This window comes from Caloenas nicobarica, chromosome 1 (assembly GCF_036013445.1).
Source record: "Caloenas nicobarica isolate bCalNic1 chromosome 1, bCalNic1.hap1, whole genome shotgun sequence".
In the NCBI taxonomy this organism is placed as follows: domain Eukaryota; kingdom Metazoa; phylum Chordata; class Aves; order Columbiformes; family Columbidae; genus Caloenas; species Caloenas nicobarica.
Window position 1 is genome coordinate 142410118 of NC_088245.1, and position 24236 is coordinate 142434353.

At 39.0% G+C, this 24236-nt stretch overlaps 1 protein-coding gene across 1 annotated transcript in view; it reads left to right on the top strand.

The window, feature by feature from the left end:
• The first annotated feature begins 6639 nt into the window (after positions 1-6639).
• Positions 6640-24236, top strand: part of F5 (coagulation factor V) — a 35646-nt gene continuing 18049 nt past the window's right edge. The window contains exons 1-12 of the mRNA XM_065647137.1: positions 6640-6812; positions 9878-9969; positions 11337-11459; positions 13336-13548; positions 16433-16576; positions 17456-17677; positions 18410-18575; positions 20272-20449; positions 20615-20717; positions 21100-21311; positions 22052-22202; positions 22615-22824. Of these exons, the coding sequence (XP_065503209.1) occupies positions 6652-6812; positions 9878-9969; positions 11337-11459; positions 13336-13548; positions 16433-16576; positions 17456-17677; positions 18410-18575; positions 20272-20449; positions 20615-20717; positions 21100-21311; positions 22052-22202; positions 22615-22824 (1975 nt within the window). The 5' untranslated portion in view covers positions 6640-6651. The remainder of the gene's footprint in view (positions 6813-9877; positions 9970-11336; positions 11460-13335; positions 13549-16432; positions 16577-17455; positions 17678-18409; positions 18576-20271; positions 20450-20614; positions 20718-21099; positions 21312-22051; positions 22203-22614; positions 22825-24236) is intronic.

Below are 24236 nucleotides of genomic sequence, written 5' to 3' on the forward strand. Positions count from 1 at the left end.
CACTAGCTGAAGCCTGTTAAAACTTAACCACACCCACTGAGTCATGCCAAAGGATTTTCCCTGTCAGACTAGTCTCAAAGATGTTTTGGGCTTTTTGGTAACAAAGGAAGTAGCTGTCCTCCACCCAACAAACAGGGGGTTTGGAGGGGAGCAAAGAAGGAATATGACTTAAAATAACCAGCAGTGATGTATTTTATTTGCCTTTGCTCTGTCAGAATCTTTTGAAACTTCCTTCTCCCTAAAAAGTGTATATTCTCCTCTTTTAAGAAGGTGAATTAGTCTTTCACTGGTCTCCAGTATGTTGAGTTAACAAATATCACGTTCTTCTTTCTCAGGCTGTTGGCAGAAGTAAGTGGCATGACTACTTTTTTTTTTTTAAGTGTAAACTGATGAAGGCCTTTTTCTCGGTCCCTAGCAGAAAAACAGAGGAACAGAAGAACTGAAGAGAACTTGCTGATGTCTGCCATCAGTGCCATAATATTTAATGTCTTATGGCATCTGTAGCACAGAAATACCTAGTATCACAAACCCCGATGCTTGGTGACTAATATGTGGTGCTCTGCTGGCTGGATATCAAAGTGGCTGTACATGAGCAAGCAAATTTGACCTGGGTACACTTGGAGCAGTTGTACTGTATGTTAATCCTTCTTTTCAGGACTAGTATTAAAAACTCCTGTTAGAAGTGAAGATTGCTGCTGTAAGAACTGCTATAAACGTGTGCAAACATAGTAACCGCAGTTATACCTTCTGGCAAATCCTACATGGTCATTATTTGTCTGAATTTTTCCTCTTCATCAAAATAGCTCCTGAGAAGTTCTGCTGTGCTGTGGTCCCTTTCCTACTGCACGTCTTGTAGTTCTTGTGGCTCTTGCCTTCTAGATCTCTGTCTCTTGATCTTGCACTTTGAGTACATTGTAGTTTACAGGTGCTACATGCAGTGAAGATGTGAGTGGAATTTTGATTCCACTGAATCTGAGCCAAAGTTATGTGCAGGAAATGGTTTATAATGCAAAGGGAATAACCTTGCAGAGATTTAAAATAATGACCATCACAAACTTTGTTGTCAAACTTAAGACACCTAGTCCTCAATTTACATGAAATATTTTTAAAATACCAAAAAGACTCCTGCTTCCAATAAAAAAAATAAACATAGAAGAAAAAAAATCAAAGCAGTAACTTCCAAGCAATGTATGGGAAGTGCACTTCTGTATTTAGTCTTCTAAAAGTCTGATTAAAGTCTAAACTAGCAATGATGAAGGGTGGAAATAGTGTTAAAGAATGAGGGCAATTTCAACTTTGTCCTTCTGTGGCTGCATTTTTAGGTGTGGGAAAGTGGAGCTTGTCTAACCAGCTTTCTAGCAGCCTGATCCATTGCTAGAGAAGTGGAGTATCTGCTTTCCTGTTAGAAAGTGACCTCTGCTAGTAACATTTAAGAATTGTTCTCAGCCTATTTAAAAACAAAACAAAACAACACCAACAACAACCCGGATATAGAAAATGCAATCTTACGAAAGAAGAAAAAGTTAATTCATCTAAAGCGTCATACCTGTTGTTGGAAGCAGGTATGTGTATGATAAGAGGTCTTCTTTCTTCGTAATCCGCTTTCAGTTCCAACATGGATTTGTGATAAAAAGATGCAAATCTTCTGACTTGCAAGCTCTTCCAATCCTGTACCACCTGGTTTACATTGTGTTGTGGGCACTGACGTTCTTACTACTTTTATTCTTTACAGAAAGAAAGCCAAGTTGAATATGCTGCTGGACTGCTTTAGCATGAGGGCAGCTGGTCTGATACAGCATATCGTTTGTAAGCTTGGGCAAATAAAGAAATCTCTTAGTAAACAAGGCAAACTGGAACATGGGCAACACAAACATGTTTTAGAGTAGAAGCAAAATTCTTTGTGGAGCCAAACTGAAAACTTTCTGGCAAAAATTAAGCACACACAGGGGGGAAAAAGGCTTCTTTTGGGTGAGTGCAAAATTTTGAGTCAAAGATTAATGTAGTCTTTGAAGAGAGGAAGCTACTATATTCTTTCTTTTTGTTCCTTAAAATGAATTTTTTTTTCAGACCAAAAGCCAGTGGTGGTAGACCTAATTTTTTTAAACCTTGGAATCAGATTTGACAATATTTAGAAAATTCACTTTTTTTTTTCTTTGAAACTGTTTATTCAGTGTTTCTGTGCTAATAGTTTTGGGTCCTGCTAAATAATTGGTTTTGGCAAACATATTGACTGGAGAAACACCCAATTCTAATCAAGGACACTTGCTTTTCTCCTAAGGAAAATTACAGGTTTAAAACGTGAATGTATTTAGGTTTAGATCGACATGATTATGTATCTTCTGAAGCCTTTAGCACCAGAGCAGTCTGAAATGCTGTTCTACATTAACTCCCTTGCTGTGTGTGTATGACACCACAAGTTACACGACTGACCTTCCTTTAACATTTGTGCTGAATGTGTTCTTATATGAGCTGCCATCAAATATAAAACACATACATAATCTCTTTTTTAATAAGTTCTTGTCTGAAAGAAAGCCTAAGTTGCCCTGACATATTTTCTTTTTGCCTGCTTGTGTGGTTTTTGACATAGTACATCTACTTTAAACTTCTAACGAGCTGTTTCACAGATTAACCTTTCTTGGCTTCAGTGGCTTCTTCTAGAAGTGAAGATATTTATCTGATGGCTTCTGTTCTCAGTTGTGCCTGACAGCTTCGGTAAGTGCCCCCTCTCTTACCTACATTCAGAACCATGTGTTCACTGCTGATCAATAATTAACTCCTTATTTGCCCATGAAAGTCCTTTCACCCTGCACTAAACAAAGTATATGTGCTGGACCATTGTGCATCAGTTTTTGTGTTTGAATGAGAGAGAGAGGGATCTATATTAGGGCGTTACTAGCAACCAATTCAATAACTAGTTTACGACTTCTTTTTCTCTCTACTAGCTCCCCCTCAGTCACTGTAATACAATTGTTAAAACTGGTGGCAGCCATTGGGATATGGCCACCTGATGGCATTTCTGATAGCATTTGTGATGAAGCAGAACCTACCTTATAGTGGGTCCTAATCTATAATTTGCAGAATGTTGCAAGTCACCACTTTACAGCTCTTTTTAAGAGTTACCTGTTCTTGATTGCTCAGACTCAGCATAGGCTATTCTGGATGAAAAATTGGGAATCCCAGTTAGTTTTAAAGGTCAGCCTTAGAGCAGTACTGTCAGTACACTCTTGTAGTATGTTTCGACATGTAGCATAATAAGAATCAGGACTATAATTACTGAATGTCAGAACAGATGGTAATCTTCCCCAGTTAGAAGATGCAGACCTGCTTTTAGTGTTATAAAGTGTTGCTTATGCTTCTCTTTTCATACTTTTTTTTTTTTTTCATTTGGCATTTAACTATCAGTACATTCAAAATGTCCTGCTTTGTTTTGGGAATAACTTCATTCATTGTGCTGAAGAGATTGTTTTGCCAGTAGGGACTAGACCTGTGCTTCTCCATGCATGGCTTTTGCCCACAAAATCTTTTGGTGTAGCTGGTGGCCAAATGTAAATTACATTTGAACATGTTCTAAGCAATGAGGATAAAATACAAAGTTTGCTGCATGTGCGGTTTTGTGAAGTAGAAGCAGCTCAGATTATGGCTGTATGTATGAATAGACAATAAAGTTGCGTCGTCTGGGAAGGCTTCAGCCTGAAAAAGGTATTCTGTAGTCGCTTGACACGTTACTAATAGTGATAGCTTGCAGGCAACCAGTGCTAAATTTAAAAATTGTGTGTATGGATTAGACTTTCACTATGTCAGACAGAGGATATAGATATTAGAAATTAATGGTCAGAAAAAAGGGAGCAAGGTCTTTAGATTATTAATAATGATTTTCAGAACACTCTGAAACTTCCCAAAGGAGACAATGTGATGCAATAGCTTAAAGAAGAGAAAAAAGAAAAAAACACTAACAAAAAGCAATCAACACATCAACCACCAAACAAACACACACACACACAAACCAAAAACAAAACAAAAAAACCCCACAAACAACCAACTAGCAAAAAGATGACAAAAAAACCCAGGCTGACCCAGATAATTTCAGGTAGCTCAGTCTTACATTGATCCTAAGAGGTGTAAGAAGAGAAGAAAATAAGGGAGTAGCCAATATTGGACTTTTTGTTCTCAAAGGATTAAAGAAGGGTAATACGCGCTCAACAGTGCAGCTTAATGGAAAGTATATCTTGTCTAATTTGATACTCTTATTATTAGCCACCCTTGTAAAAGTAATTTCATTGATGTAATGTATTTTTAATTCCTTTTACCATTTGATTGATACTGTACAATTCATTGGCTGAGAAATTTGAAAAATACCACCCCCAAATTCATCAAAATGGATAAAAGAGAAGAAACTAATTGATGTCGGCTTTGATTCCCAGCTCACAGTCACCAAGCGAGGAACTCTATGTAGGTCTTCTGGGTATTAATTTTTAGCCTGTAATATTTTGTCTTCTGTTACAGGGAAGAATTTAGTATTAGAAACCTACAGTGGAAAATCCAATTTCAAGCACTTAGTTAATTCAACAGAATTACAGGAAGACTTGTTTAAAGTGTATTTTAGTTTCATCTCCTTAGCCACTCATATATGAATACAAGAAGGTCTTCAAATCCCTGTATGGGAAGGAGCTTTAGGAACAGCGTTGGAAAGCCCAGTGGATGGAGATTGGACTCAAACATGAACCAGTTTCTGTTCTGATAAAGATGCGTGATAATTTGTGTGCTGCTGTATGGATGTTGAAGACCTGGAGATAAGACAGGCTAACTTAAAAATGAAGATGGTTTATGTTTAACAGAATGTGCCGGGTACTTGAGCACCAGCTGCTTCACTCAGTTCTGGATCGAAGAAGGATTTGTCCATCTGCCCAGAGATTTCTTTTATAAAATCTAAATTATAGGTATTTTCACACCAACTATCAAACTCTTAAGCACCAGCATTGAAATAGATCCTGAGTCAGAGATGAGTTTGGGATGAGTGTAGAAAAGAGATTTTATAATTTTTTTTGCATAAAAACTATTGAAGTAGTTCACCAAGGATTATAGTGAGTTATTTAATCAAAACAATAATTAATTAGTGATGAAATACTATTGGGCTGTGTTTACCTAAGATTTTCTCTTCAATACCAATGTGTGCATTCTGGTCCAACTTAATTTTTGCTGGATTCTGTGTTTTAAGTCCTGTTCATACATAATGTATGTGTCAAAGCATCTCATGGGAACATGTGCTTAACTCCATGCAGATACAGCAGGAGGTAATTTAAGTCCAATTTGCTGCCTTGAAACTGTTCCATGATGTCTTATGCTGTCCAAGTGATCATGATTGTGTTCAGGTTTAGGCACCAAACTATTCTGAAGTTTGGTAGGGAGCATTTAGCCATTGGCTGTCTTCAGGTTTTCTCTAACCATCTTCCTGTCTCTTTTGAGGCCATGTGGGTACCATATAGTTTGGACAGAATTAACCAAGCTGCCAGTTAGATCATTCTGCTGTTGAACAACGTATCAAACCTAAAATTGATCAGGTTTTCTTTCGAAGTAGTCTGAGGAAATATTGTCCTTTGTCTGGATCTGGAATGGAACTATTTTTGATTTGGGTTTTAGGTAATTTTTTTCATGAAAACATTAGCAAAACATTACTGAAAAAGCTGTTGTGATCTTCTGTCCATGAGAAAAAAAGGTAGGGATTTTTCTTTTTCCAGTAATCCCAGTGTATGGGAGACACACTCAATTTTCTTGTTGTTTTGACAAACTTAGCACTGGCAAAAGCAAGGAACCGTGTTTGGTGATATAGTTGATGTTAGTTATTAGCTTATCAGAAGGTATTTTCCTAATCATTTCTCTTTAGATAAATGTTAACAGATCCTAATCAAGACGAAAATAGAAACATTCTGACTATGGGCAAGTCTTCAGACTGACCTGTTAGCTACCACTGAGAAGCCCATTTGTTATCCATTACCTGAGATACTTGAGAGTATAGTGGGAACCAAACTGAAGTTGACAACAGGTTTGGAAAGGGCACTGACTTACTGTTCTGAGTATGCAATATATGGTGATCTGAACTAGATTTAGTTCTGCATCCAGTTCTAGTCCCCACACCTAATCCCTCAGCATTTTGCTCTCTAAGTGGGAATTATTTCTTAGGAGACGTAGCATCTAACTGGGAAATTTCCATCAGTGCTAACTGTGTGCTGGGTTTCTGTTTTCTGGGAAGATAGAAAACATGCCCCCCCTTCTTCCTAACCATGCAAGTCAAACATCCTGTAATTGTAAGTAATCTAAGTAATTGTTTTCTGCCTCTGATGTCCTGCTGCTTCAGTAGACAATGATCCAACCACAGCCCGTAGTGGGGCTGAAGCTGCTGCTTGGTGCTTGTCTCTCACTGAAGGTGCTGTGGAGGAGGGGAAGGAAGGTAGTTTAAACAGTTTTTTATCTTTGTTGGATCCCTGTCAGTAAGGGCAGGGGGAGGTGAAGAGCAATGACCTGAGCTTAGCAGACGTTTTTACCCTCTTGCATCACAATTATTTCATTTCTGAGGGGAAGTTAGAAGCAGCAACAGCAATAAAAGCAGCAGTTTCTGCCTCGTCTTCCAGAGCTGCATCAACAGGCATCTGTACCATGACACTCCACTGCATGCGTCTTTTTCTCTTGCTTCTGCTTGGTTCGTGGTGGCCAGACTCGGAGAAGCATGTGGTGGGAGCTGTGAAGGTCTGGGAGCACTATATAGCTGCTCAGATCACTAGCTGGACCTACAAACTGGAACCTGAGGAAAAGTCCAGGTAACAAGGAGCAGGATGAAACTAGTCCTATCTTGTGACTGAAAGTGTTTTCTGCCTCCCGTCTCCTGTGGAATTTTAGAGCCCAGGAGGACTTCAGAGCCTGATCTGTTGAATTCAGAGGAACTTGTGTGACTTTAAACAGCATGATCTGAAGTGGAGCCTGTGAAGTATTCAAAGCTTTTTATTTACTTCATTATTGGATAGAATTATTTTTGTGCTTTCAGAGCACTTTTGTTAATATGTTCCAGGGCTTGCCTTTATTCTATGTGGTTGATGTTTGGTTTTTAATTTCATTATTTAAGGTATGTAGATTTTGAGCAATGTTAAGTTGAGCCATGGTTTGGTAAGATTTCGAAAACTTTCAGACTTTAGAATTTGCTGAAGGGATAAAGATGTTCCAATTTGGACACTATCACTTTCACTTAAATCAGAGCCTGATGAACTTTGGAACTAACTATGTTGTTTCTGAGTTGTTCAGTAGTTTTTGTGAAATGTCCATCCTGAGTTCTGCCAAGTGAAGGTTGTAGGATCAAGCATTGCCATACTTCAAGTGAAAATACTAATTTCGTGCCTTTTTTTTTTTTTTTTGATAGCATTGCAGGATGGCCAGCCTACATGCATATACCAATCAAGAATGTAAAATATCTTATTTGTATTTCCACTATTATCCTTAGGATTATAAACACTCCAAGTGTAATGCTACAGATGACAAAACTTGGATGTTATGTAGAATTCTGTTTAAATTAGGCTTCATTCTTATGCTGTGTTTGCTATAGTCACCGTACACAGATTTTGATGTGAAGTGGAGTGAAATGGTAAAAATTACTTGTTCTCCTACATTTAAGGGTCTATTTAGATACTACTGCATTTTTTTAATATTGGTGGATGGCTTGTTTTCTTTATCTTTGTTTAGTTTGTGATGGGGTTTTTTTGTTTGTTTTGTTTTTTTAAAAAATACATATTGCATTTCTGGATGATATGGAAATGACATTTCCAGTTCAAATTTAGATTTTTCTAACTATTATTTTTTCAAGACTTAATTCAAACCAAGTTTCTATGATTTCTCAAGCTTGCCTTGGAAGTTGGTATAAGCATAATGTCAAACTGTCAAGACAGAAGAAAACAGGGTTTAAATGTAGGAATATGAAGCCAGACACCATTTAAGTATTGACCTGGGCATGTGAATTTAGTAGTTAGAACTTCATTCTCATCTGCAGTGGATGCATCAATATAATAATCGACTACTGTTTTGTTAAGTGTCACATTGCTGATACGTAGTATTCATGCAGTAGAGACCCACAGGCAGCCTCAAACTTCAGCTGAAATACCCTGTGATTAGGTAGGAGTTTTTCATATGCAGTGCCTGTTGAGATACCTTGCATGAGTATTTACAGCAAGTCACATCCTGAATGGGTCTGATGAACTTTGTAGAGCTTACACAAATTTAACCAAAAAACAAACAAACAAAAACATGGAGATACTCACTAAGGAAGAACTAATGGCTTGGATCCCGAAGGCATTTGGGTATCTAACTTTCTCTGATTTCAATAGAAATGAACATATAAATACGGTGTGAGAATCTGATACTTTGCTGCTTTTGGTTCTAAATAACTGAAGACAAGCTGAGAAGAAAATGGGTTCTTCTTGAACTGTTTCCTTAATTTTCCAATCATACAGGCTATAAAAGGACATTTAACTTCTTGGAGCATCAGCCAACTTAATAGTGATTTCTTGGTTACCATGTGTAAGTGGTATTTATAAGATACTTCAAAGCAAAGTGAAAATGTATTATCTGTGCATGCAGCATTGCTGCTGCTGTTCCCAAAAGTTATTTGACTAAACCTACTTGCATAGTTTTGAGATTTCTGAAGTGTTAGTAAGCTGTGTGTTTTGTTCCTTGTACCTTATACAATTGGTGTTGAGAAATTTCCTATTCCACCCCATAGTCTTATGTGCATATTCTGTTGAACATTGCCACAGTAGGGCAGCACTTGTCAATGAAGTTTGTGGATCGGGTCCTTCTCCTTAAAGAGTGAAACAAAATTTTAGCAGTCACTTTGAAGAGGATGGAATTGAAACATATACTGCTTTTACCTGACTCTGTGTCCTAGAGGGATTTACACAAGATTTCTACAAAAAGAGATCTCCCTCTTATGGTCCCTGGATGTCACTGAAGCAAGCTCACTGTGTTCTGTCTGCCCAGCCTCTCCATGCATGAGCAGCCCATAAGCTCCCCACTGCCAAAGGTGCCTCAAAGGCCTTTACAAGCAAAGCAAGTGGAGTTACTCTTGGATCCAGTCACCATACATACTAAGAAATCAACTGATACATGTGAAACTCAATACAGGCTATTCTCCCTCTTTCCTTCTCATCATGATTGACGTTCCAGGATGCTGTGTGCTGGTTTCCTTCTGCTTGCCTAAATATTTCCTAAGAAAACATTGGTCTACTGCGTGCCTGATTCATTTACATAACAAGACTAAAGACAATTGCAGTGTTTCTCAGAAAGCAATTTTCTGACTTGCTGTGAGCTCCTCTGTTGTTGTCAGGGAACAGTTTCGTGCTTGCCTCCAAGGTCCTTGCTACTACAAGAGCTTGCTTTTAATGCTGTTGCAGAATCCTTCTGATGAGTCTTATTGAAGTTCAAGCGTGAGGCAGAGTAAGGAGAAATTCAGGTTTCTTTCACAGTATTTTGTCAGATGCTTTCTGGGTCAGCATGATCAGGACATTTTCTTCTGTCTTAAATGGAGAAAACAAAGACATCTTCATTGCAGAATAAAAAGGACCTATAGAAACCACCAGCAAAATCAGGGGTAAACTGTGCTAGGTACTGTAATTGAATGTCTAATATGAAGTTGCATAGCTCAAGAACATCATAGGTTCAACAGAGTAAGAGGGAGAGGGGAAGACAGTAAGAAGAACTGGCCTATGCACCCTGCCTTCAGCAAAATGTGCAAGTGATTTAATGTAATTTCAGAATTCATTTTCTGAGATATCTGTTAAACAGCAGTGGCATCTCTGGGAATCTTGGTCTTTTAAATTTTTTTTAACTCTTGTGGTTTCAGGTTGGAACATTCAGATCCTGTGTTTAAGAAAATTTCTTACAGAGAATATGAAGTGGATTTTAAAAAAGAAAAGCCAGCCAATAAATTTGCAGGTAAACAGGGAGGAAATGTTCTGAGTATTTTTGCTTGTAATAAAGCCAGTAACAAGCTAAGCGAGCTTATATTTTCCTGTTGATTGTTTTGCATATAAACCAAATAGGCACAGGGGGTGAGGTCTCTACAGTGTACTAAGCTTTCGAAGGCCATAGAGAAGCTGGATTTTCAGAGGCTGGGGCTCAGTGCTACCTGCAGATTAATTGCATGGTACAAAGTTGTTTGCTTTGTTTTCAGCATCTGATGAAATTTCCCATATACATTTCGACTTGTACAGCACAGTCACAGTGATGACACTATAAATTCAACATGGAAGGAGAGTAAGATCTGAGACTGTTTCCGATAGATCAGGGGAAAGGAAAAGAAAAACTATGAGGTTGAGTAGGAAAGATGTTTCCTTGCCTCTGCATCTCTTAGTGCTTGAAGATGCGTTAAATAGATGGAGGCAAGTTCTTGTACTTAATCCATACATAAGTACTTGTGTTCTGATACTTACGCAAAGTACTTTAAGGTCTTCCTGCACTTCATATTAATAGATAAGTAACTTAAGATATTAGATGTTCACATATTCAGATTTAGATTTCAAAGTAAATGTACATGAGATTGGTGATATAAAATTCCTACAAGTTTCCCTGAAAGGTCTAGTCTATGATCTGATTCTTCCAGTTTTATTTGTTCTCCTGTGTTTTTTTTGAAACTGCTTCTTTCTCTTCAGAGAAATAAATTTACAAAACGGTTTACAAGGAAAGAGAGGCCAAAGGTCATTTTAGCAGACTTCTTCCATTGCTTATTTTTGCAACATGGGGAGTAGACACAAGCCCCTCTTCAAACTGCGTCTTAAAAAATTTGCAACGTGGAACTGATTATTTCTTTAGATTGCATGTTGGGATCAAGTTATCTTTTTGTTCTGTGACTTCTGGCATTGAGAGTGCTGCACAAAGAAATGTGCCTGGATGCTTAAACTATGAAAGGTCTGCCTTCCTAAAACTGTTTAATTGTATATGAAGAATCCCTAGAAGTTTCCAGTGAACCTCAACATGAATCTTTTAATACATTTTCTGTATCTCAGAAATAACTTTTTTTCCCCCCCCAAATCTACCATTTTCCTGAGATTTTTAAGTGCTAGTTTCCAGACATACAATTTATAACATTCCTGACTATAGTCTGCAGTTTTTCAATACTCTTGTGCTTTTTTGTGGATAAATCTTTGTTGCAGTGGTACTATATTTTCTGTCTTTGTTAATTTTGCAACTTGTACTTTAAGAGAGCTCACATTCCCTAATATGGGGAGAGTTCTCTTTGTTTCAATAAACATAATGTTTTGCTCACATTTCCCTCTGTCTTTGTCTTGAATATTCAACTACAGGACTTCTGGGACCAACTCTGCGTGCTGAAGTAGGAGATACTTTAGTAGTTCACCTTAAGAATATGGCTGACAAGCCGGTCAGTATTCATCCCCAAGGCATACTTTATACCAAAAATGCAGAAGGTAAATACTATAAAAACCTCCATGTGTTGTTTGTTTACTTGTAGACTACTGCATGAAATACAGAGAGGGACCCAGACTGATGTTTGAACATATGTGTGCCACAAATATCTGTTGATCCTGGATTAAAACTTCACACCCGTAGTTAGCTCCTTTCTTGTTCATCAGGGTCAGATTAGGAATACGAGTGTCATCTGATATGCGCAGTCTCCTGACCAGCTGTCTGTGTGCTAATACTGTTTCACGGAATCACAGAATGGTTGGGGTTGGAAAGGACCTCTGGAGATCATCTAGTCCAATGCACCTGCTAAAGCAGGTTCACCCAGAGCAGATTGCACAGGAATGTGTCCAGGTGGGTTTTGAATGTCTCCAGAGAAGGAGACTCCACAACCTCTCTGGGCAGCCTGTTCCAGCGCTGTGGCACCCTCAAAGTAAAGAAGTTTCTCCTCATGTTTAGATGGAACCTCCTGTGCTTCAGTCTGTGCCCATTGCCCCTCATCCTATGGTTGGGCACCACTGAAAAGAGTCTGGTCCCATCCTCTTGACACCCACCCTTGAGATGTTTATAAACAGCCTTCTTTCAGCCTTCTCTTCTCCAGGCTGAACAGACCCAGTTCTCTCAGTCTTTCCTTATAAGAAAGAAGCTCCAGACCCCTAATCATCTTTGTAGCCTCTGCTGGACTCTCTCTAGTAATTCCTTGTCCTTCATAAACTGAGGAGCCCAGAACTGGATGCAGTACTCAGATGCAGCCTCACCAGGGCAGAGTAGAGGGGGAGGACCTTAACCTGCTGGTGACGTGCTGGTCACAGTTTTCCTAATGCACCCCAGGATACCGTTGGCCTTGGCCACAAGGGCACATTGTTGGCTCATGGTCAGGGCATTTAAATTCTTAAATACAGGTTAAAAAACCCCAAACAAACAACAAAAAAACCCCACAAACAAAAAAACCCTCACACAAACAAACCACAAAAACACATTTACAAGTCCTTACAATAGCATATATCAAGGCATTATTGGTAAAGGCAGTTGAAAGTGCTGATCATGTTCTGATACTTAGCATTTCATGCTCAGCTTTGTGGTGGTTTTGGAACCCTTATTGAAACTAGCAGAAAGACATCATAGAGTGTGTCCAAATTGACAATTAAATGCCTGCACTAGCAAAGTGAGTTTGGGTGGTTACCCATGCTGCTTGAATTGCTGTGCCCTGGGTGCTGAGCCGGAGCTCCAACCTGCAGTTTACAGATTTATTCAATGCTTTATTTGTTGTGTGGGTACAAAAGGAGTTTTGCAACCCTATCTCTTGGAGTTAGACAGAACATGTTATTGAAAGTGATAGGCAATTCAGTCCGACTGTCTTACTAATGTGCCTCTTGCACCTAGGATTTTGATTCTCTGGCTCCCCTTTGTCATGTTACAGATTTCTTGGATATGGTAGGCATAGATATGGGTCTTCACTGCCATCTGGGTATGCAGTGCACAAAAGGTCTAAGGCAGCAAGGCAATGCTAGCCTGCACTACAGCTTTGACAGACACTTAGAAAGCTCACAAATTAGGTAGTATTCCTCCACAGAGTATCAGTGAGCAGAGGCTGAGGCTACATGCCTTCCTAACCCTAGTCAGACTGATGAAGAGCCCCACCTTTTGGCAGTGATGACAGTCCTACGAAATTTTTAATCTGTAAGGAACAGGACAGTGGAATAGCGGATGTCACCTGCATTACTATCAGCAATCGGAGTAAAATCATGAGTTATCTCTTTGAAGATTAAGTATCAAATAGACAAGAAACAAACCAAACTTTTGGAGTTGATTGTAGGAGGACATTCCACATGCTTTAATTACTCTTTGTCTTCATGCCACCCTACTGACTTTTCTTGGCAGGCTGCCTGTATGATGACAGAACATCATCTGTAGAAAAACGAGATGATGCTGTACTTCCAGGCCAGGTCTACACTTATGTTTGGGATATAACAGAAGAAGTTGGTCCAAGAGAAGCTGACCTGCCTTGTCTTACTTATGCATACTATTCTCATGAGAACATGGCAATGGATTTTAACTCTGGTCTGATTGGAGCACTGCTTATCTGCAAGAAAGGTAAAGAAATGTTTAATACTACTATAAAGTAATACAGTTTCATTTTAAAATAAAGCTAGGGTGGTGTGATAATGAGGGAAGATATATTATTTTCCTTTTCACAACTTTATATGCAGTGTAAAGTAATTATTTTCAACAACTTTCTTTTAGATGTCAAAGTTGTTTTAAATGCCAGCTTTTATGCAGATCCATCCTATAATTATAGGATGGATAGAGTGCTATTAATAGATACCCTTGCCTATATTGGTTGTATTTTCAGTTGCTTAACTGCTAAATATATAACCTCAAATTTCCTGTCTTAGAATAAACAGGTTTTAAAGCTTCATTCAAAATGGTTCAGCCATTCCAAAGAGTAGGACAGGAAATAACAATTATTTTCCTTGTGCCTTTTAAAGGCTGTCTGATCAAGAGACTGTAGCACTCTTCTGTAACAAGGATTTGAAATAGCAGAGCAGCGTGTCTTATGCTAGTCATCTGAAAATATGGCCAAATTTGAACAGATCATAAGTCTTTGGAAATTGATTTGCATGCGATCGAGGACTTGAGATTTTAGCAACTTGAGTCATTGAATTCCATCTCCATTAAGTGTAAATTGTTGTCTAGTCGGACTTGTAAATAACACGCCACTGATTTAAGGGAAGTTTAAAAAAACATACCACTGTACAAGCTACTTAAACTACTTGCTGATACCTTAAATACTAAATTTTTCAAAGTTATATATCCTTCTTTTAGTGAAAGCTCTGTGTGTTATTTAGGTTGATCATCTTGCCTGACAGTTTGAGTCAAAGATTTTGTATAGACTGCAAACTGCATGGACTTGGACCTTGAAGCTTTCGTGAAAGTAAACATAAAGCTAGTTCAGTGTGGGTTGTACAAGGGCGCTCTTTTCACTGACAGACATCTGTTGAATTCCAGAGCACACCTGCTCATGTTGCCCCCAAGGAGCAGCATTAATATTAGTTATGTTCCTCCTGAAGTTTTCCGGGAATTAGTACTTTTAATATTATCTAGGACTTGTTGTTTTCCTGCTTTTCTTGGGTTTTCTTTCTGTGTGTTCATGTGTATGCGCGCGTTTTATGGCATACTAGTGGAGTTATTCTGGACAAATGCTGTGGAATTACTTGATTTTCTTCATTCTTAGGCTTCTTAAATTCATGCGTGTATTGTTGCCTGAGTTGCATATGAGTTTGAGATGGGTTGGTTTGAGCACTACCTTCAAGACAATTTGAGCATGTTTCTAGCTTAGAGCAAAGACAAATGGCTAACTAATCACATTTTTAAGGTTTTTGGACAAGGCTTCTTTGACTGGGTGATGCGCAAGGAAGACGGAAGTCAGATGAGATACTGTAGGTGTGGAAAATGCCTGTGTACTTGGTCTCTCTGGTGTGGAGTAAAGTTTCTTCACAGCAGCTCATATGGTGCTGCATTTTGGATTTCTGGCTGAATAGTGTTGATAATACACCCACGTTTTAGATATTGCTGAACAGCGTCAAGGCTTTCTCTTTTTACCGCTCTGCCCTCCCCAGCAAGTAGGCTGGGAGGGGACACAGGTGGACAGCTGAACTGAATTGGCCAAAGGGATATTCCCTGTGATGCAACATCATTCTCAGCAATTAAAACTGGTGGCAGAGGAAGAAGAAACAGCGGGGATATTGGGGTGGCTTCCAAGGTGACTGTTCTTGAGAGACTGGCTGAGCATCAGTCTGCTTGTGGGAGATGATGAGTGACTTTATCTTGTTTGTTTGTTTTCTCCCCTCTTCCCTTCACCTGTTGAATGATCTTTATCAACCCACAAGTTTTCTTGCTTTTCTTCTTACTGTTCTCTCTCCTGTCCTGCTGTGGGGGGAAGGGAAACATTGAAGTGGCCGTGTGGGTGCTTGGCTGTTGGCTGGGGTCAACCCGCCACAGTTTGAGTCATTAAGAGCAGCACAGGTGGTATAACCTGGGAAGGTTGTAAAAAATGGACTTTAGAGTTAAAGCACTGACTGAATGTTCTTTGGGTGACAAGCAGATAAATTCCCCTCTTGATCCGGGACTTCCTTTGTGCAGGAAAACAGGACTTTGTGGCCTCTCATAAATAAAAGGGATTACATTAGGGATAACTGTTTCCACTGCCAGTGTCTCCTCCTAAGTAGAATAATCAGCAAGCTCCCAAATTTTTAGCTCCTGCCGTCCAGAGGGATGTCTGTTTTAGTCCTAGATTATGTATTGAAAGTAGCAAATGGAAGTTTTTATTGTGAGCGATCTACAGAAGGAATCAGTAGAATTGCACAAGTTCTGTGTGGCATGTCAAGAGTGAGTTCTACTTGTGGATTAGAAGTCGCACCCATTTCACAAACGCAACTACATGGTTTCTTATGACTGATCTAATTCAGCAGTATTTGTCAAAGTCTTTTCTATGTAAAGGTTCTTTGAGTGGTTGGTTTCATGGTTTTTAAAGGAGCTGATGACCTCAGTGTAGTGCTTGAAAAGGCAGCGTTCACACTGCAGGTGGCTCTACCATCATTCTTCCCCCTGTCTTGCAGTCTCAAAAGAGAGGCCAGCGCTGATTTTGGACAGAAGGCTGCTTGGTGCTCCCATTCATTAAGGCAATCCTTACAACACTGTGCTGGAATTGTCTGAGACAATTCATTGCATGTTTTTTAATCTCCTCTGGGATATTACAGACTTCTGATTTTGCGGTTACTCAACCCAAAAGTACTTTCAGAAATAAAATAACTTTGAGCATTCGTAAATCCTTGTTTTGGTCAGGCTCAGCCAGTACATGCTGACAGATGAACCGAGCTCATTAAATACACATTAATGTCACTACATTGGTGTGAAAACTGCTTTACTTCTGCTTCACTTCTGCTTCAAATTAAGACCTGTTGTTTCTTCTTCCCAGGAAGCTTAAATGAGGATGGGTCACAGAAACTTTTCAACAAGGAGCATGTACTGATGTTTGGTGTGTTTGATGAAAATAAGAGTTGGCAAAGATCAGCATCACTCAAGTACACAATTAATGGCTATACTGATGGAACATTACCAGGTACTATTCAGGCTTATGTGAAATTAAATTAATATTGATGAAGACTAAATATTACCTTTTGGTTTTTTATGCAAGAGAATAAGAATGTGAAAGAGTGGGATATAGCCTTTTTTACAACATGTCTGTGCGCATCCAAATTCTATCAGAGAAACTGTGCTGCTAGAAGGAAGTCATGCCATATTGCTGAAAACAAGTTTACTTCTAAGAAGAGTTCTGCTCTAAGAACAGGATTACTAACTTAAAAAATAAGAAGTTCCTCCTTTTTTTTTGACTCAGCTGATGGGGACAGAGTGATATGGTTATATGAATTGCTGGTTTTACAGCATACAGAACATCGTGGAAGTGGAAAGTCAGTTACCATTAAATTAGACAATGGAGTGGGAAGACTAGGAAGGTGGTAATGGGGCTGTTCTGTTGCTAGCGTTTTCCCCATGTTCCCCTAAGGAACTACTTTCATATCTCTGTCCAGTCCATTGAGTAAATACAAAAGACTGTCTTAGGTGGAATTTTTTTAAACATATATTGAAAAATTACTTTCACTAGATAGAACCTCATGCTTTAGCTTGGATCCTTGCCATTTCCCCTCCCCCCTCACCAGATTCCAAAAGAGACTACTGGTTTTCTTCCATCTTCTCTAGCTCACTATAAGTCAGGTTGTCACTTGCATGTAAGATTTAAACACCTCTCATCCACTGACGTACAGGATTTTTGTATCTGTTCCATTTACAAGCTTCTGAAACTTCCTATTGTTGCAAACACTGATCACGGGAGTAAGAAATTCTTTAACGTTTTGAGTGAAGATCCACTTCAAACCTAGTGTACGCAGGGAACTTGCATGATTGGCCTGTATTCTGAACCCTACTTCCATTTCTCTTTCAGATTTAGAGGCTTGTGCATATGACAACATTAGCTGGCATTTGATAGGAATGAGTTCCAAGCCAGAAATTTTCTCCATTCACATCAATGGCCAGTCCATGGAGCAAAGACATCGCCGAGTTTCTACTGTTAACCTAGTGGGAGGAGCATCAGCCACAGTAAACATGACAGTGAGTCAGGAAGGAAGGTGGCTGATATCTTCTCTTGTCCAAAAGCACCGGCAAGGCAAGGAAACATCTATTCATTAGGCACCTGTAGAGTTGTCCAGTATGGCTTCTACTGTTTTGCAATGGTACAGTTACTGTGTTTCAGATGGTTTCTTAGTGAAATGACTATTACTGGAGAACAGGGCATTCTGCTGGAAGGAGAAATGCATGATGAACTAAAAGATGTTCTTATCTGCAGCTTTATTGCTGTGTGCAGATCACAGAGCAACAGTGAATGAGTACTGCAACATCTAAGTCTCTGTGCACTGTTCACATAAGCACTATTATAAAATGATTAAGGAACCACTTGTTTCCTGAGAAACAGAGCACTTTCAGCTAAGGGTTGCTCTGAAAATATTTGCTGTTCATCATTTGAAAATGGGTATCTCTCTCTCTCAGAATAGTGTTTTAAAAAATGAGAGAAATGTCTCACAAGAGTTGGAAGACACATTTTAAAACAAAGCCAGACAAGCAAAAAAAAACAGCAGAGAAAAAGAAAGGTTTTACCTGTTCAGCTGGTATTTTCAAAGAGGGCTAGTTGAGAGAGCTTCTGTATTCCATTTGATTAATATGGGCTCCTTGGAAGGCTCCAGCCCACATATAGTCTGCATAGATGCAGTCTTTTCAAGCTTGAAAAGATGGCAATGAGATGAAAAAACATGTGCTGCCAGCCTTACCTGAGAAATGCAGTTGAAGTGGTAAGGGTTCATAGAATGGAAAAGTCACTGTGGAACTGTTTCTTCTCAATTAGCTGGAATGCACGGTTACCTCACTGTAAGAGACTGTGGGGACAAAGATGTGAAGAAGAGTCGTCTCTCCTTTAAAGAACGTCTTATGGTCAAAAGCTGGGAATATTTCATTGCTGCAGAAGAAGTTACTTGGGATTATGCCCCAAGTATTCCAGCCAGCCTTGATAGGTAAAATAATATTTTGTCAATATAATATGGAATGTTAACAGGAAATCACAGAATAATTCAGGGTGGAGCGGACCTGCGGGGATCCAATGGCAAAGTTGGATGCAGCTGCACAGGACCTTATCCAGTTGAGTTTTCATTGTCTTTAAGGATGAGGACTCCTCAACTTCTCTGGGCACCTTTGCAACCTCACAGTGAAAAAGTTTTTCCTTATAGCTCATCAGATTTTCTCATATTGCACCTTGTGTCTCATCTCTTCACTATGCAACTCTGAGAAGAATCTGATTGTTTTCTCAATAATCTCCCATTTGATAGTTGAAAATAAAAGTAAGTTAATCACTTAGCTGTGTCTTCACACAACTGAATAAACTAAGATTTTGCCTTCTGTGTCATGTGCTTTAGTTCCCTAATCACAGTGGTGGCCCTCCACTGGACTTTCACCCGTGTGACAAGGACTTTCTTTACTGAGGACCCCAAACGTGGACCTTCTCTTCTGCCTCTAACAGGGAGCCCAAAATATGAAGATGACTTAGGAAATGCCCTGAGTAGCATACAAGCCTGTTTTCTAAATTACTTTTCAACATTAATTCTGCTGAAATAAACAATCCTTAAGAGGAAGGGAGAGAGGAAATATTTCTGGAGAATAAAAGTTTTTAAAAGTTTAGTGCAATAAAGTGTTTAGGGAATAGGAGAAAGATGTCTCTGTAAATGACCTTTGCATGTACCAATGTAGATGTAGTAAACGTCGTGATAAGTAAGCATACTGGGCTATTTTGGTCAATCTAAGGTAAATAGAAGGAATTCTGTAACACATATGAGGTCATAGTACTCCATGCTGCCAATGCACTGTAAGGTTAAATTTGCAGTCTGTCAGTTCCCCACTGCTAGAGTACTGATGCCTTTACAAGCTGATGTTCATAAGAAACTTTAAGGATTTAAGCAAAACAAGACTAAGTCTTTACCTTAAATGGGGTTATACTTTCATATACCTCCTTAGAATATAGTGTTCACGTAATTCTAAGTATTCCTCCTTCTTTGGCATGATTTGCTTCCCTTCTTTTTTGCTCTTGGACTGCATGGAGCAAAATTTTCTATCTTTCCCTACTAGTTATGTGGCATTACTTAACTGCCTCAGTGCTCTGATTTTTCCTTCTCCGTTCAAAATTAGAGAGTTTATCCCTGCTTAGTAACCCTTTTTGAAATGCAAGTGACTGGGACAAACATGTTGCTCTGTGTTACTTCCTAGTATTTATCGTAGTTTGGTTCTCAGCATTAATGCTTCTAATGTTTTTAAACCTGAATGTAACACTGCGTGTTGTATGGTGCTTGACTGGGATTAAGATTATCTATTTCTGTCTCTCCTATAGTCTTTGCTACTGTAAGCAAATTGATTTTTCTCTGCTCAACTATGCCTTTGTAAAAGGGGGAGAGGGATTTCTACTGTCTTATCTTGAAAATGTAACCGCTAGTTCAGTTTGTTTCTGTCTTCCATATATAAGCTGTTAAACTGGTCATATCTAATAGTAAAACACAAACAATGTTCCAAGCTTCTTCTTACCTAATTTACGTTAGAATTTGGGGTAAAGAGCATTAGGTTAGTCTAAGGTTTGGATTTTTTTTCAAGCAGCGTGGTTTCTACCAGTTGCTTGAGTACTAATTCTGTTTTGTTGATCATTTGTCTTTTTCCTTTATTTTTAAGACACTATAAAGCACAGCACTTGGACAACTTTGCAAATCTCATAGGTAAAAAGTATAAAAAGGCTATTTTTAGGCAATATACCGATGCCAGCTTCACTAAACGTCTGGAAAATCCTCGTCCCAAGGAAACTGGAATCTTGGGCCCTATTATCAGAGCTCAACTTAATGACAAAGTCAAAGTAAGTAACATAAATTCAGACAGTATTTAAGACATCCCTTTGCCTTTCCAGTGCTTCCCAGACTGAAACCGAGCAAATTCTACTATAGTTGAAACTTTGTTATGTGGTGAGACAAGGATTTGCTGAACACTAAACTATTTTTTTGTCATTTGCCTATCAATATAGATTGTATTCAAAAATAAGGCCAGTCGACCCTACAGCATTTACTTCCATGGAGTCACACTTTCAAAGAATGCGGAAGGAGCTGATTATCCTCTGGATCCCACAAGTAAGAAATTTGTGAATTTACATTTCGCATGCCACTAGCAGTTGTGGAGGGCTTCATTGCTTTGAAGGAGATGCTGTGGCTAGGAATGTGCACGACTGGGAGACCTCAATTCTGTGCTCTGCCTCTGCTGACCTGTTGTGTTGCCTTATAGAGGAACCAAGGTATTACCTGCAAAGCGTAGACGAATACCATTTGTTATGTCTTAGTTTTCTGTTCTCGTTTGTGATTTTAGAGAGAGACAAAGGTTCATGCTGAACTTCAGTTATCTTAGAGGTAGCTTGAAATGGCGTAACTGGAGCAATTTCATTAAAAGGTGCATTCTGATGTTATATAAAGATCTGTCTCTACGCTTTTGTCATTACTGTTCTTCACTTTTTCTTAGGCAATGACACCCAGAGTAGAGGAATTGAACCAGGGAAGACATACACTTACGAATGGACAATAGCTAAAACGGACCAACCCACTGCACAGGACGCACAATGCATTACAAGGCTATATCATAGTGCTGTAGATATCGAGAGAGATATAGCCTCTGGACTGATTGGCCCACTTCTGATTTGTAAAAGTGAAGCATTGACACAGAAGGGTGTGCAGGTAACAACTTTGGCAATGTCTTAGAGATACATTTTGCTCAAATAATGTTGTTTGATCTACAGTGAATTTGGTTGTGCTCCCCTTAGAGAGTTGTCCTATAGAGAGCGATTAAACCAATAGGGTCCTGAAGAAGTGACTTGAAGAAACAGTCCTTTAACTGTCCACAGCAGTAGAGGAATTATAATCTGATTTTCTTAGCAACAGCAGCGTTTCAACAAAAGGTCAGCCTGACTTGAAAGTTTATTTCTAGATTTGATAATGAACTTTCCTGCTGCTATTATACCTTCACACTCTAAAAACATTCAGATATGAGCTGGTCCCTTTCTATAACAGATGTAATTCAACAGGGTCTGACAATCTTGGGAATCACTGAATCCAGAGCAACCCAAGCAGCGTGGGAGAGTTCTGGGAGAGTGGCTCTCTTTGCAAAAATGTCACAAGCTTGTGCTCAGATCAAACGAGGAGCCTGGTCCTTTTACAGAGAGACCAGTCATACACCATCCGTGTCTCAGCAGTGCTAGTAGCTTGCTCAGTGCTCCACCACGGGCTGGTTGCAGTAGTAGGATTGTCACCTTGAAGTCTTGACCCCCTACTCCCTTTCACTAGCCCTTGGATCATTCTTACCACAACTCTAGGGAAGCTTATATTGCTTACATTGTAAGTAAGAAAAACTGTAGGATTGAATCCCTAATACGTGCCTCTGCTCATAAAATGTAACTGCTGTGTTGATTGTCTTTCAGAAAAAAGCAGATGGGGAGCAGCAGGCAATGTTTGCTGTGTTTGATGAAAATAAGAGCTGGTACATAGAGGATAACATCAAGGACTACTGCAGCAACCCTGCCAGTGTTAAAAGGGATGATCCCAAGTTCTATAACTCGAATATAATGCACAGTGAGTGGGATATCAACCTGAGTATTATGAAAGCTCATGTGAAACCTGAGCATTCAGTGATTGCTTGTTCTCAGATGTAGTGCAATTGGGGAATTCTCTAGAGAGTCAGTGAACTTCTAACCATGCCAGGTAGCACTATACTATTGTACTATATATGCACTATTTTAGGCTGACTCTGGACCCTTAAGCAAAGGCAAGGGTTATTTAAATTTGACGCAGCACCCTGCTGCCTTAGAGATACTATTTCCAGAGCTGGAATCTCCATCAAGGCTATTGTGATTTCGGCCCTGTGCCAGTCTCTTTCCAGGTGCAAATGTGAGTCCAGTTCAGAGGACTGACATCAAAGAATAGGAAGTTTCAAAAGTCTTAATCAGAAAATATTGAGACCACTTTTATTTTGCTTTATTTTTAGCAATAAATGGCTATGTGTCTGACAGCAGTGAAATCCTTGGATTTTGCCAAGATAGCGTGGTTCAGTGGCACTTCTCCAGTGTTGGCACTCATGAGATTGTTTCTGTTCGCCTTTCTGGGCATGCTTTTCTGTATCGAAGGAAGTATGAAGATGTGTTGAACCTTTTCCCAATGAGTGGAGAATCAGTCACAGTAGAAATGGACAATGTTGGTAAGTGGTGAAACTATAGTGTTTGACAGTTCTTCTAAGGCTTTGCTTTTTTGGGTTTTTGCTTTTTTGGGTTTTTGCTTTTTTGGGTTTTTATTCCAGTATATAAAGACTTACTCAAATAGGAGAGAAAGCTTTTTGGATAAACACAGTGCTGGAAAATGTTGAATCATTTTCCCCAGTGTGACTGATGCATGTGGAGTTTTGTTGGCTACACACAATTAGCACAGAGCATAATTGTGCTATGCTGAGGCGCTCTTTTTTTGTTGTTTTGGGGTTTTTTGGGGGGAAGGGGTTCATTTGTTTGTTTTGGGTTTTTTGTGTTGTTGGGTTTTGGTCGGTTGTAGGGGGGTTTTTTGTTGTGGTTTTTTTTCTTCCTTTTTTCCACTTTGCAATTAGTATTGGGGTTAGCAGTGATGGTTTTAAGGCAATTCTAAGATTGTTCTTGGAAACAATCCAGTATCAACTCCACAGTGTGATTCCCAATTTTGCCACATACTTGTCCATCCTGAGTTAACTAAAATGGGCCAAGACTGTGAAATTTTGTTAGTCATTATTAGAAGTGGCTACACCTCACCTTTGGGGCTTGTGGTCATTTAGCAGCAGTAAAGTCTGCCTGACTAAATCAGATCATTGGTCCATTAGTATATCAATACATCTCCATATCTAACTAGGATTAATACCATATCTTGAAATGTGACACTAGAACCCATGTAGTCCACACTTTGAGAATTAACCTCCAAAAGGATAGAGATTCTTCCTCATTGAAGGCTGTATTCAGTGATCATCCTAAAATGCCACAAGGTTTAGGTATCCTTCTCCTATTTAAAATACCTTGTTTTTCAGTATCTTCTATCTATTTAAATAACAAATTATTTACATCCTCAAAGCTTGTTTTCAGTGATTTCACAGCATCAAGACCTTAAAAATGTATGTTAAGTGGTTTTTATTATTCAAGGCTAGGGAATCATTAGTACTCCATCAGACTTTACGGAAACCTCCCTGGTAATGAAGTTGTACTTTTGCTTGATTTTGGTATGTGGCCTGTTCTTCCATCTAGGGCATGGGTTTTTTTGTAAATTTGCTGTTGTTTAGAAATAAAGCAAGTTGTGCAGGTCACCTCAAACTTTGATAAATGCAGAAAAATTATCTATGACCTTTTTTATAAAAAAGGCTTGTTTTCTCAAGATCTGTTAATTCTGCCTATTCTGTCATATGTGCTAGTTCCAAAAGCAAGCTGTAACAAGCAAAGAACTTGATTTGATGCTGTTTAGGGAAAATGATTTTATTCTCTTCTCTGCAGATCCTAGTTTCAAAATGGAGAACTAAGTTTTGGAGGAATTTTTAAAAGCTTTAATCTAAGATGCCTCAAATCGGCAGCTTAAGAGTTTGCATCCAGATTGGAAATTCAAATT